A 14033-nucleotide genomic window follows, 5' to 3' on the forward strand; every position below is an offset into this window, starting at 1 on the left:
AACTTGTCTGCTTCCAACTCAAAAAACTCGGCAAACTCAGGATCATCAGTTAGCCTTTCGTATACCTCAACATCATCTTCTTCAAAGCTATTCTCGTCCTCTAATGGTTCCCCATGAAAAATCCAACGTGTATAGGATCGACTAAATCTCCACTTTTCTAGGTGTATTTTAACGTCCGGAAAAGCCATATACCTAATATTACCACATCTTTCATAAGGACATGGAATACTAGAAGAACCTTTCAAATTGTTCGCAACGACTTCATAAAATTCAGCTAAACCATCCTTATAGTTGGGGTCACTCATATTTGCAGCAATCATCCAAGTTCGAGTCATTTTCTACATTCGTAATATATAGGCAACTAATTCAGAAAATCCAATAATAGGCAAACAAATAAACGAAATTCAGAAAATCAATTAAGCTAAATTATCAACAAATTAGATATTAACCCAACAAATTCACAAATTCAAAAATAATCGACATTCATAGGCCAGGAAATTGAACAATCCTATATCTATATATAGCTTGAAATCTTAATAAGAAATAGTTAATAAACTAAGAAACATATATACCTGATTGATAAACACGATGAGGGAGAGAAGACGGTGACAACAGTGATGGAGATGAAGACAAAGAGAGACGATCAGGGAGGAATGGAGGATGATATTTGTGTAGCAGTATTAGCTTGTGTTTGTGTTTTGTAGCGTATAGCAGAATAAAGCGATCTGTTGTTCTTTAGATCTTCATACCTTCAATAACAACGGTTATTGCGTCTACAACCGTTGTTAAAACCTAATAATAACGGGTACTAATATAAACGTTGTAATAAAGTTTCACCAATTTTGCATCAAATTATTAACAACGGTTATAATGTATTACAGTAAACTGTTGTTATTAGTTTTTATATTAACAACGGTTGTGCAAGTTTGACCCGTTGTTAAAACCAATAACAACGGTTAACAACACATAACCGTTGTAATTAAGTTTAGTAAAATTCGCGTCATCCATTCTACAACGTCTTATGGTGATTTTCGTGAATAAGCGTTGTTAAAGGGTCGTTGTAGTTGCCTGGATTTGTAGTAGTGTACGGATAAATCTTCAAGCGTACCATTACCAAACACCCTCTAAATATCATCCGCTAGTTTTTTTAAGACGGATGTATTCGTCTTGATTTTAAAACGGGTTAAATAACATCGACATAGACGACAAATCTTTTATTTCTCCGTATGCATTCTGTTTTTGTTTTATTCATTCTATATAAACATCTTTTACTTGTCTAAACGTAAAATGAATGTATCCTTTTTAAATGAGAATTTGCCAAATATTCGAGCATTTTAAAGTTATTACTAACTCCAAGGATGACTCTATTTTTTTAGACTCAAATTTTAGAATAAGATGTTCCTACACCATGAGACGATCTTTTTTTATAAAAAAATATATTTATTTAGTGCTAATAAACGAGTTGTGTTATTTTATAATGGAACCCTTTGACTGTGTGATATCGTCTCAGAATTACGGATTTTTAAACACACACATTGAATGTTCAACCATCGACGGTACTATAAAGTACGAACCTCAACTTCCCAACAGTTCAGTTTAACACACAGAAGTCAAAACTCACATTAAAACACACAAACTGACAACAAGTAACAACACTCAATCTCCTTTCTCAATTGAAACAGCATCTTATTATTTACTACTTCAGGTATGTTTGTTCACAGTTTAACCCTGCTTTCTTCCATTACTTCAATTGATAATGCTTTACTTTTATGTTTATTCATCTTTTGTATTTGAATTCAATTTATTTCTTGAATTCTTCTAATTTCAATTACTGGTCTTGTTTTAGTTGGTTTTGTTAATTAATTATTAATAATCTGCAACAAAAAGAATATGAATTGGGGTTGAGAAATTGATGATGATTATTTTTTAGAATTACCCATGTCAAATCATAGATAATTTGGGATGTAAATTAATTTTAATGATGAAAAAGAATATGAATTGAGGATAGAAATTGATTATAATGATTTTTTTAGAATTACCCATGTTAAATCATCAATTTGTGAGTTAATTGGGATTTGGGATGCATATGATATGAATTTGAAGGATGAAAAAGAGAGAATATTCAAGTACATTGTATTTAAAATATTATTTTCCTTGTGAGATGTGATGGGTTGATTTAAGGAAGTGTTATTTGCTGATCAAAATTTGTGTGGAATTCTTAATCCGGCGTAATGTTTGCAAACATTTGGGTGTTTTTGGGAAAGATTGTATGGAAATTATAGGTAGCAGAGGGATTATATACTCTTTGTGATATGTGAGAGTTAAGTTATGAATCTTGATGTGATTTGAAGGAAGAAGATGAAACGAGGTTGGTAATATAGGAAGAGGGTGTATGTAATAAGGAAGGACATACGGAAAGATAATAAAGAAGGGTTACTCTCGCAGATGTGCGTTATGGTGAACTTTGTAAGTGAGATGGAGTGTGATTGCCCTTTTGCCTCTTTAGCAGTTGATGGACTTTGAGGGTATGTTTGGATTGAATGATTTGGAGGGAAAAGGAAGGGAGGGAGAGTAGGGAATTTAAATTCCCTTGTTTGGATAGCAAATAAGGGCGGAGGGAAATGGAGGGGGAGTGATTTGGAGGGATCCAATTTCCCTCCTTCAAGCCTAATCAAAATCTCTCCACATTAGGCAAGATTTAGAGGGAAATTGTATCCAAACACCCACATCTCATTCCCTCTCCCCTTCCCTTCCCTCCCCTCCCTTTCCCTTCCCTCTTTCCCCCTCCCCTTCCTTTCCCTCCTATTTTAGTATCCAAACACACCCTGAGAGTCTGAGTTGTTAATTGGTGTCCTACATTTGGTCTTTTAAAAAGTAACAAATTCAAGTTTAGGTCACTTAACGGAGCAATGGTGAATCACTGATGTCTCCTTATTAGAAGGGTGTTGACTAGTTGTAGTTCTTGTGTGAAATCCTATGTTTATAGCATACCAGTGAGGATCCTAGTTATGTACTGAATTGTAGTTCTTGAATGGGGTGATTTTGGCAATGAATAGACATGCTTTACGCTTACATTCAGTTCTGCTAGAAGTTATGATATATGTTTTTCCTCTCATGTTATTGAGGAAGTTCTACATTTTGCTGTCTGCTTTGCGTGATTTCTTATCTGATAAAAACAATCTACAGTTATTTCTAAAGCTAGTAAGCTGACACTCTGAGAGTGATCGGGGTATTCTTATCTGCTAACTGAGATACTAAAACAGGATCTTAGGAAGTGGAATAGTAGATAGTTAGTCATTTACAAGTACTGTCTTAAAAGGGTCAAATAACACTCGTGAATGTCGAGTTCGCAATCACAAATATCTCTCTCGATACACAGGTAGTTCTAGTTGGGTATGATTAAAGAAGAGGTAGTTCTATTATATAACAACTATGATTTAAATGAATGGAATAAGTTACTCTGGTTACTCTGGTGCTTGCATGATGAGAGAATTGAGATTTCCTCATTTTGATTTCACTTGTGACTATAAGTATATATTCTCGAACTAATCATTTGCAATTGTGAATCTTGTGTTAATAAGATTTGCCAGAAGCTCTATGTACATCAGAGAAACATTCTTCATAAGTAATAATACAAACTTTCCTGGTTTTACGTGTAAAGGGTTGTACTCTCGCGCTCATCTCTACGTGATTTGTTGAATTTGTTTGACATGTTTGTGGAGGAGAGATGTTTTTGCCACAATAAATACGAATAGACAAACTGCTCTATAGGTACTTATGAATTTCTTTCATTGTTTGTGTAGGTTGATTTGTCGAATGCCTATGTTTAGATTCTTATAATTGAAAGCATTGTGGATTTATAGTAAGATAACTACTAATATCCTAATCCAGTATCTCGGACAATAGTTTGTCGCTTTCCAAATACCCTTTGGTTAGTAACTTTGTCAGTTGAACCTTGTGAAAAGTGTGTTATCTCATGGATGTCACGCCTATCGAAAGTCTTCTGAATATGAGTAAGAGCGAGTTGCCTGGTGCCGGAACTACAAAAAGGAAGGAGTTACATGGGATGGTTCCGGTACGTGCTTTATCGGGCAAGTGGAGAGATAAGCCTCATGGGGCTGTATTTCATTCCTACAGGATTGATTTCTCCTGTGACAGTGAAGACTTCTCTAGTTTTTTACTTTTGACCGAGTCAAACTTAGATCATGATGTTGCTAATGCCAAGATGGACCTTTATTTGCTCGATAGAACAGCAATATCGTCCGTTTCTCCATCTGGAGAAGTACACTTGGATTCAGATCAAATCAAGCGTGGAATGCGCTTTCATGAACTCCTCTTTAATGGATTATTCGGTAAATTATTTCTAGGGTCTAAAGCAGAGGGTACACCAAGAGAATTTCTACTTCAAAAAGACAGTGCTTGGCTGTGGAGTACAGATACTTCATATTTGATCTTACCACTTGAGTCTTCGGATGTCGAAGATCATGCTTCTTGGAGAATTAACTGGAAGGCAGTTGATTCTTGTGTTACTGTGGTAGAATATATGAAGAGTTTTTGTTGGTTAACTGCTGAACTATCTCAAAGAAAAACTAAATCCTCTTGTTTGGATGAAAATTGCGCTAGTAAAAACCATGTCAATCTAGCAAATTGCACATTTTCTATGGGAAACTTGAAAGACACTGTTGTTATATCAATTCACACTGGAAGGATATACTATGTTCTTGACGTCTTGGTCGATACCTCTGCTCACAGCCCTTTTGAGGCATCTCGGAAGCCAAAGTATTCTACTTTTGCTGATTATTTTACCAAAAAGTATGAAATCGAGCTATTATACCCGGAACAACCACTGTTGCTTCTAAAGCAGACTCATAACGCTTTTAATCTTCTGTCTGATAGTGAAGCTACTGCCTTGCGTCGAAAGATGTTGTCAGATGGTACTGACCAAAGGCCACAAAATCATGTTCATATGCCCCCTGAACTTGTAGTCAGTATAGATGTCCCTCTATCTGTTCTTAGAGCATTTTATTTAATACCCTCTGTAATGCACAGATTGGAATGTCTGATGTTGGCCGGCCAGCTCAGGGAAGAGATTGGTTTGAATATAGACAAATTTAATATTCCAAGTTTACTTCTTTTGGAAGCACTTACAACTCAGAGATGCTTGGAAGATTTTTCGTCAGAGCGTTTAGAGTTACTCGGTGATTCAGTACTGAAATATTCAGTGAGCTGTCATCTTTTTCTAACATATCCCGAAAAACAGGAAGGAAAGTTATCTGCTCATCGCCAGCAAGCTATTTGCAACGCTACCTTACATTATTTGGGAATTAAGGGAGGCCTACAAGAGTATATACGTGACAGCCCATTTGAACCTCGTCGTTGGGTGGCCCCTGGGCAGCTTTCTGTTCACCCCACTTCTTGTTTGCATGGTATTGACTCATCTAAAGTGCCCTTAGATAGCAAATACCAAACTATTGATGAAAAGCATGTGCTTGGTAAGAATTGTGACAAGGGACATAGGTGGTTGGTCTCCAAAAATATAGCTGATTGTGTTGAGGCGGTTATTGGGGCGTACTATGTGGCTGGTGGATTAGCGGCGTCTATCCACGTGATGACATGGCTGGGAATTGAAGCTAAGTTGGACATGGGTTATGTTGATAAGGCTGTTGATGTGGCATCTGTTCGGCCTTTTGCCCAAAAAGTTGATGAGATTACAACCCTAGAATCCAAACTTGGATACGACTTTTCTACCAAAGGGCTGTTACTTGAAGCTATTACTCATTCCACATATGAAAATGCCGGGTTGAAATATTGTTATGAGAGGCTTGAGTTTCTTGGGGATGCTGTGCTTGATGTGCTGATGACATGGCATCTTTATCAAAACCATAAAGATATTGACCCGGGAGAATTGACCGATCTACGGGCAGCTTCTGTGAATAATGAGAATTTTGCTCAAGTTGCTGTGAGGCGCAACCTCTTCCCTCACCTTCTACACTCTTCTTCGTTACTTGCTGAACAAGTAACAGATTATGTGAATCTAATTACGAAGGCCGAGGGTACCAAAACACTGCAAGGAAGGCAGTGTCCCAAGGCTCTTGGTGACTTGGTGGAGAGTATTGCTGGAGCTATACTTATAGACACCAAGCTTCAAATCGGCGAAGTTTGGAGAGTTTTCTATCCATTGTTGTCTCCTATAGTGACTCCTGAGAATCTTGAGTTGGCACCGATCCGAGAACTAAATGAATTATGTGATCGCCGTGGTTACTTTTTCAAAGAACAATGTGTCAATCACAGTCAAGTAATATTTGTAGAGCTTAAATTACAACTGACTGACATTTTACTGATAGGAGAAGGAATTGCTAGAACTAGGAAAGCCGCTAGAGGAGAAGCTGCTTTTCATTTGTTAAAGGATCTAGAAGATCGCGGGATTTCATTTGCTCATGTTGTGGGAGAAAAGAGGAAAAGGGAACCACATGACGTTACGCTGTGTTCATTAGATGGGACGATCACATTGGATATTGTATCTCACAAAAAGCAAAAGGTAGCTCAGGTTCCTATTGGAGGCGTTCCGGTCATTTCATCTGTTAACGCACAGAAAGGAGGGCCGAGGAGCTCACTGTATGATCTATGTAAAAGATTGCAGTGGCCAATGCCAAGTTTTGAGACTACAGGACGCCAGTTGATAACTCCGATTGAAGTTGGTGAAGGTCCAAACAAGAAGAAAGGGTTTAATAGTTTTATGTCGAAAATAACCCTGTGCATACCTGACTTTGGTGTGATGGAGGCCATGGGAGAAGAAAAAGCTGATAAGAAAAGATCTCTGGATTCTGCAGCATTGTCCCTTCTTCTTGATCTTGAAAAACTCGGAAAGCTAGTTATTGGTTGTTCTCATTAACTAATTATTAGAGATTTCATCATCCTGATATAATCTAATTATTATAATAGTAGCGTTTTTATCCCTTTTCTTCTGATCCAACCCATAGATTCTGAAACTATGTAATGGAGGATGATGTGAATGAAAAAAAAGTGCTGACTGCCACTTGATTACTGAAGTTGCTTTATGCTTGTCATTTCCGTGCATGAAATTCCTAGTTTGCATCATCGGTGTTTTGTTATCTAGAAAGTTGTGTGCATTATTTAGGCTCCTTGGATTTTTGTTGCGCTGGTTGTAATATTGTATTGACGGAAGAATGGTATTGCAGCATGATCATGGATTTACAGGACTTTATTCTCCGTGCAAGAGTGCTGAAGCTGTACAGACATGCATTAAGAACTGCGAGGCGAGCCCCTGGCACTTCTAGAGGTATCTTCCTATTTCCTCTGTCAGGCCCCCAGTCAGGCTCTGACTCAGTTGATGCCTTTTCTTTCTGTCACAAGTATCCCGGGAAAACAAAAACATTTTGGGTTCAGTTTTTTTTTTTTTTTTTTTTTTTTTTTTTTTTGGTCAGACGTTACAACTGATTCAGATATCAAGATTGAAACTTACATCTAGTACCATGACTCATAGTTAAAACATTTTACGTAAAGACCAACTCTTCTGAAAAATACATCTTTATAACTGATTGTATGCTTCAAGCTTACAATATGCTAGTTGTATCCCTTAATTCTTCACCTGACAGTCTGATGAATCGCAGTCAGCCTGTATCATCCTGAGCTTTCCTAGTTGGCAATAAGCCGAATTTGAGCTACGCGATGAATCTGATGATTCACTCCTGTTTTGACAGTGCTATTTGTTCATCCATTGAATTTGCAGATGAATTGCAGCAAACGATTAGACAAGAAATGGAGACTAACAAGGGGTGTCAGGATAAACAGCAGATTCGTTACTTGGTAAGTGAAGGGTTCGAGAGAGTAAAACGTCTCGATGAGATGCTCGACATGCAAGGTTTCTGACTTTCTTATTTAGATAAACTTATAAAGCCAAAGCGCGGATGCTTAATGCCTTAATGTGCAACTGTCAGGCTGTTTTTTTTTTTTTTTTTTTTTTTTTTTTTTTTTTTTTTTTTTTTTTAAAAAAAAAAAAATTTGGATCAGGCTGTCTTATGTCATTTTATCCTTGTGAGGCCATCCAGCAAGACTTTTTTTTGTCAATTTGCTCCGATATTGATCGACTTTCGTCAGTTACAATTTTAGCTAGTTTCTTCTAATGAAGTATGATGTTATTTGTTGTATACTACGCAAGTTTTATCAAGGGGGAAGCCTACCTGCGCAAAACCAGCTCTAATAACTATAATAAGTTCGGGTAACACCTTGTTCTATCCGATTCTCACAACTACTTCAAAATCACCGTGAAATTTTGCTGATCTTAATTATATTGACCAACTTAAAGTACACTGTCAAATAACATTTGGAACATTATTTTCTTGAGAGTCTTTTGAACTCCTTATTTTGCATTTCGAGTTTTTCATTTTTCTAGTCCTTTGAATTCCAAGCCGTTTATATTCAATGATAAAACTAAGTTTGTATGGTTTTATGTCAAACTTGAAAACATGAGCAAAGAGCATTAGAGGCGAGAGGAAAAATAGAAAAATATTTGCAAAAAACCGGCGACTGTAAATTTGCTGCCAACATCTCCTCAATATCTAAAGGATATCTACTAGTAGTTGCGGAGTAAGGGGGCCCGATGTATGTAGCTTTGGAGCGTTACCCTTTGTGCCAACAATACAGAGAGGCTGTTACTGTATTGAATGACTCGAAATGAAATTTGCTGAATTGTACTGAGATAAAGTGAATAGCTAGAGAGTGGAGGAATGATTACCTTCATTAGTGAACAGTGCCGTATATTTATAGGATGTACTTGTACGGTTAAGGGTACGCACGTGGCAGGTCCATGTGTCCCATTCCGTACGACTATGCAGTGGTCGGAGCATGCTTCCTTCCCTGGTGCCACATGACGAGTCAAGGTCTGGGTCGTGTACGAACCAAATTGGTCGGAAGGACCAAGTCCGCTCAACATGCTTTGTTTGTAAGAGTGTCCAACTTATGTACTCTATTTGTACCAGTAAATAGTTTACATTTGCATTAATTTTGACATAGAATAAAATAAATTAAGGAATACACTATCCCACTATATAAATAAACTAGTATGGATGCCCGGTTTCGCCCGGGCTACATTTGTTTAGCATTAAAATTTATTTTTAATTATCTAAAACTACTTTAAAATTGCATAACTCATAAATTTATCATTAATATATTTTTCTATGATACATAGTATATCTTAAAATTACAATGAAATAAATATTGAGACAAATTCACTACTCCCGCTATTACTATTTTACTGAAATCGATTAGTTAGTTAATTGTTCATATATACTTTCCTTTGTTCTTAATATTGTTACTTTTATTACTTTCGTTATAACTTTCACTACTCCCACCATAATTATTGTTACTTTCTCTACTTGTACATAAATATTGATAATTTCACTACTCCAGTTTGCTGCTAATATTGTTACTTTGACTATATCTAATGTTACATTGACTATATCATATTACTATATCCAATGTTACTTCTATTACTTTAATAAATATATTACATATATGCATAAATATATTACATGTATGCATTAAACTAATCAAATCGAAATAATTATGGAATTTTATATTTTTTAGAAATCTAGCTTGATTTATTTACATTTTAGTAGTTTCCAAAATATAATATACTTATATTATATTTGTTTATGTTTAACTAATTAACATATTAATATTAATTAATACCATAAGTGGGCATGTTTATTTAAGGAAAATCACCATATTCCGGTGTTCTCTAAATTTATATTTCAACCAAAACTATATTATATTTACATTGAAGTCCCTTGATCAGGTCCATCGCACAGTGATATGGATTTAAAACTATATAGTATAATTAATTTGTATAGATTTATTTAATTACATTGAAGTCCTTTGATTTCTGGAATTAATATATAGTATTGATTGATATTGATTAATTTGGACCACACAAATATACCATCCCACCATATAATTAAACTTACGAATCGTTGGTTGGCGCAGTGGTAGCATGAGGTTGCGCTTAGTAGGGAGGTCTGCGGATCGATCCCCCACAACTGCGACTGAGAGGGGTTTAAATACCGTAATCCTTGGACACGCCCCGAAATCCGGATTAATCGGCCCAATGTGGTTCGGATTACCGGATGATTTAGACCCAAAAAAAACCATATAATTAAACTTGGACCATACAAACACTTACCAAAAAAATAGGGAAGTTATTTGTGAATAAACGGAAAAGGAATTAGAGAAGTTTATATTGAATAGGAGGGAGTATAAACTATTGACTAGGACGGAGCGTGTAAAAAGATTTGTCCAACAATCAGATAAAAATTGTCCACCGAGTCAACGACCATATAAAAAGTGTCCAATTTATGTAATAAAATCATCTCAATTTTTCATTATAAAACCGAATTGTCCAAACTCCAAACATAGAACCTTACGAATCGGTAAAAACTAGGGTTTCGTTTCATCAGTTCATTAATCCCAGGTGAAAAATCCCTTTTTCAATTGGTCCATCGCCTATCAACCGGAGAAAAAATGAAGAGAACGAACTCAAATCCAATTAAATACATACCCCCTGAAGTGTTAACTCAAATGCTCGTAAATTTGCCAGCAAAATCCTTACTAAGATTTAGGTGTTGGAACTATGCCCCAGAGCAATCGTTATGAAATGTTTTTGAACAAATTTCATACAGTGTAATTATTAATGGAGATTAATAATTAGATGGCTTTTTCTTATTATCTTATTAAGGTATTAATACGATGATAAGTCCTTGATTAAACTGGTATATTTGTCATCATAATGGAGATTATGATAATGAGAGTCGAGTATTATAAAGTTTAGTCTAAAAGTGTTCTTGGTCGTTGGATCTTCAGAACGGGACTATGATAATCCGGATAGACCAATATATTGATAACGTTACTCATAGGATGAGTATTAATGGATCTCATTCATTAAGTTATAATATAGATAATGCATATGGAGATATGATTATTGAACGTGATCAACAGTGAGATTTCCCAAATGGTTATTATTACCTATGCACTGTCAATGTGGAAATTCTCTTAAGGAGTAATTGTATATTTTATCCTTTGACCTGAGATCATCATTGTAGTTAATAGACTACTTATTGTGCTTAGATACCGGACACCTAGTGTGTAAAAATGCTAGTTGAATGGTCATTGGGTATAATTAAGTACCTATGTAATTAGTGGTGAGTCAAGATGGAATCCGTCAACTCAAGGTAATGAGTTTGAACTCTATGTTGTCATTAATCTTATTGGTCATATAAAAAACCTTGGCCAGGGTAGACGAATGATTTAAGAAAGGAGTTTCTTAAAGTCATCCCCGACCAATAATGATAGACATGTAACATAGTGGTCGTCTAGTGGGGTTTGACAGTCAAACCATACCCTAGGACGATCCGGAGTTGGAATGACGGAGGGAAATAAATACATTATCCTTTACCAGGTTCGAGTACAGTGAATATTGGTATTCACGCTATCCGGCCGTTGGGGAGTGTTGTTAGACGCCAACCTCGATTAATAGTTAATGAGATTAATTATATTACCGGTTTAGCGATGAACCTATGTGGTCACACACTTACGGTCGATATTTAACGTTTACGGTTATTTAATTTATTATGAGATAATTAATTAAATAATCTCGACGACATATTTTTATATTGTCCGCTAACACGGAAATATAGTTAATATCGGAAAGACGTTTGTACGAGAGATCGGACCAAAACAAGTCAAATGATAAAGCCACTTTACATATGTTTGATATGCATGAATCATGGCATGTTTATCTTAAAAAGTTACGTGCCTCTTTTTGCATGTTTATTCCTTAATGGTTAAGGATACATTATGTAAGATTAGCTTTAAGTGCCTTGTTGGACAAGCAATTTTTTTGGCTATAAATAGCAAGGTAGTCCACGAGTTTTTGTAAGATGAAAATACAAAACAAGTTTGTGAAACTTGTCTCTCGTAGTCTCTCGTATAAATACAAAAGTGAGAAAGTATTTCTCTATATTCCGAGGTCATCTCAAGGGTTGAGAACGTTAGTTTATCTACCGGTGTGGATACACTAGAGACTCCGTATTTTCGGGGTTAGACCAATTTATTGTCTACACATAAAGTATGTGTCCCTTTACCCAGTTTTACAAGTTTTTAAATGCAATAGGTCTCAGGAGGAGCGCGTTTCTGTCTTCCGCTGCTACATGTGATGTACCGCGGTCCCTTCATTAGGTACGTATGTAAATCTTTTGTGCTCCATTATCGATGATCCTGATTTCGTTACCATGCATCTTCAATTTTGTAACAACAAAAAGATTAATTCAGATAAATTATTATCGCTCGAGGGTTTGGGACTCGATGGGCAAAAGGGATGCTTGTTGACACTTCTCGAGACGGACTCTCTCCTTAAAACTGATCTTATTTGTAAGTGGTCTGAGAGCCACTTTCTCCATGGAAGTTGTGATTCTTTACTTTTAATAAGCCGCTGTCAAAACGTCGTGTGTAAAGGGATGAGATTATGTAATCCTAGTATTAGAAAATCATTGTTACTTCCCCTTTGTCCTCTTTCTCAATGTTTCGTACGCGACACTATCCATGTTCTTGGGTTCGTGCCTCGCATTAAAGATTTTAAAGTCATTGCGATCTCACTTAAGCATTTTGGTGTCGCAGTTTACACACTTAGTGATAAAAAAATGGGCTGTTAGAAAACAGGCTGTTAGCGATAATGGCGTCAACTTTGACTTTTTGTCCAATGCGCAATTGTTTGGGTCCTATTATTTCTCTGAGGGTGCAGCTCACTGGCTTGGAAATGATCCACGTGAGGATAGTTCGAGTAGTAATGAAGACGGTAAACCGACTCATCTTATTTCCCTTGATTTTGACACGGAAAGTTTCATCTTTTTGAAAGTGCCACATGCCTTGGATGAAGTACATACTACTATAAGGTCTCTGTTTCTTCTTGGGGAATCGCTAGCGTTTTTCTGCATTTCTCCTGATAGTCTCAAAATATGGGTGCTGAAACAAGAGAGTGGAAATACAGGGTGGACTCTATGGTTTGCAGGTCCTTCGAGTAATGATGGATTTGGTATGTTCTATCATTCGGGTCCTAGGAAAAGGGTATTGTATTATAAAGGTGATGGCGGTTGTCTTATTTATGGGAACAAGTCCTATAATATCGCTACTTGCCAAGTTCAGTCGATTGCAAAATCTCTGAGCCATTATGTTGAATTGGAAACATATTCCGAGAGCTTGGTATTGGGCAAAGGATATGGAGCTGAGGATATGACGTCTTCATTCGCCGTTTTGTTTGGCACATAAACAAACCTAAAAAAACATACTACGGAGTATATGTGAAGACCGAGGGTGAATCTCTTATGAATTATTTTAGGAAGACCCTCCGCTCGTAAATAAAGGATAAGTCCATCTCTACTTATTGCTCTTCTTGTTTTCTGTTCCCTACGTCTGATCTAAAGCATGTTTGGCTTAATTTGTTGAAAATGACTTTTTGTTTTTTCAAGCGGAATAACTTATGCCTTTTACGAAATTAGGAGTAGTAATTGGGCATGCCATTAGATGTTGAAACATCCAAATTTCGTGCACTTATAATAGTCGTGTAATGTAACGTAGAATGTTTTGTGCTTGAGATTTTGACGTTGGAGCTCAGTAAATAAGAACAGAACAATTCCGATTTAGCTACGAGTATTTTCAGCTATCATCCCAATTCGTGTTTTAAAGTTTATTGATCAATGAATTGGATTCACTCACTAGTTCGACGAAATTAGGTCAACTGCAGTAAAATAGCAAAATCAAATCAGAACAAAAATGACATAAACCAAGCTATATTCAGAACAAAAATGACATAAACCAAGCTATATTGAATTATTCTGGCTAATTGAAGAGCTAAAAGAACAGACGAGTAACAATTCATGTATCCGACCTTTACCAGTACACGGTCTTCCCAAAACCATCCATAATTGTGATATGTGTAGACAGTAGTGGTTATATTCTCTTAA

General features: G+C 36.2%; 1 protein-coding gene across 2 annotated transcripts; it reads left to right on the forward strand.

Annotated features, from left to right (window-relative positions):
• The first annotated feature begins 1513 nt into the window (after positions 1-1513).
• LOC141586527 (endoribonuclease Dicer homolog 3-like) lies at positions 1514-8168 on the forward strand. Of its 2 annotated transcripts, XM_074407788.1 has the most exons (3): positions 1528-1705; positions 7200-7300; positions 7751-8168. In XM_074407788.1, the coding sequence occupies exons 2-3, from the start codon at positions 7201-7203 to the stop codon at positions 7888-7890; spliced, it is 240 nt and encodes a 79-aa protein (XP_074263889.1). In that variant the 5' UTR covers positions 1528-1705; position 7200; the 3' UTR covers positions 7891-8168. The 2 variants fall into 2 exon arrangements, with proteins under 2 accessions (XP_074263888.1, XP_074263889.1); XM_074407787.1 differs by lacking the exons at positions 7200-7300; positions 7751-8168 and adding an exon at positions 5050-7067 and having other exon boundaries at positions 1514-1705.
• Positions 8169-14033: the final 5865 nt, after the last annotated feature.

This window comes from Silene latifolia, chromosome 6 (assembly GCF_048544455.1).
Source record: "Silene latifolia isolate original U9 population chromosome 6, ASM4854445v1, whole genome shotgun sequence".
Lineage (NCBI taxonomy): Eukaryota > Viridiplantae > Streptophyta > Magnoliopsida > Caryophyllales > Caryophyllaceae > Silene > Silene latifolia.

Bases quoted from the DNA above. Each gene is read 5' to 3' on its own strand.
- LOC141586527 (XM_074407787.1), top strand. From the start codon at position 5,063: ATGTTGGCCGGCCAGCTCAGGGAAGAGATTGGTTTGAATATAGACAAA.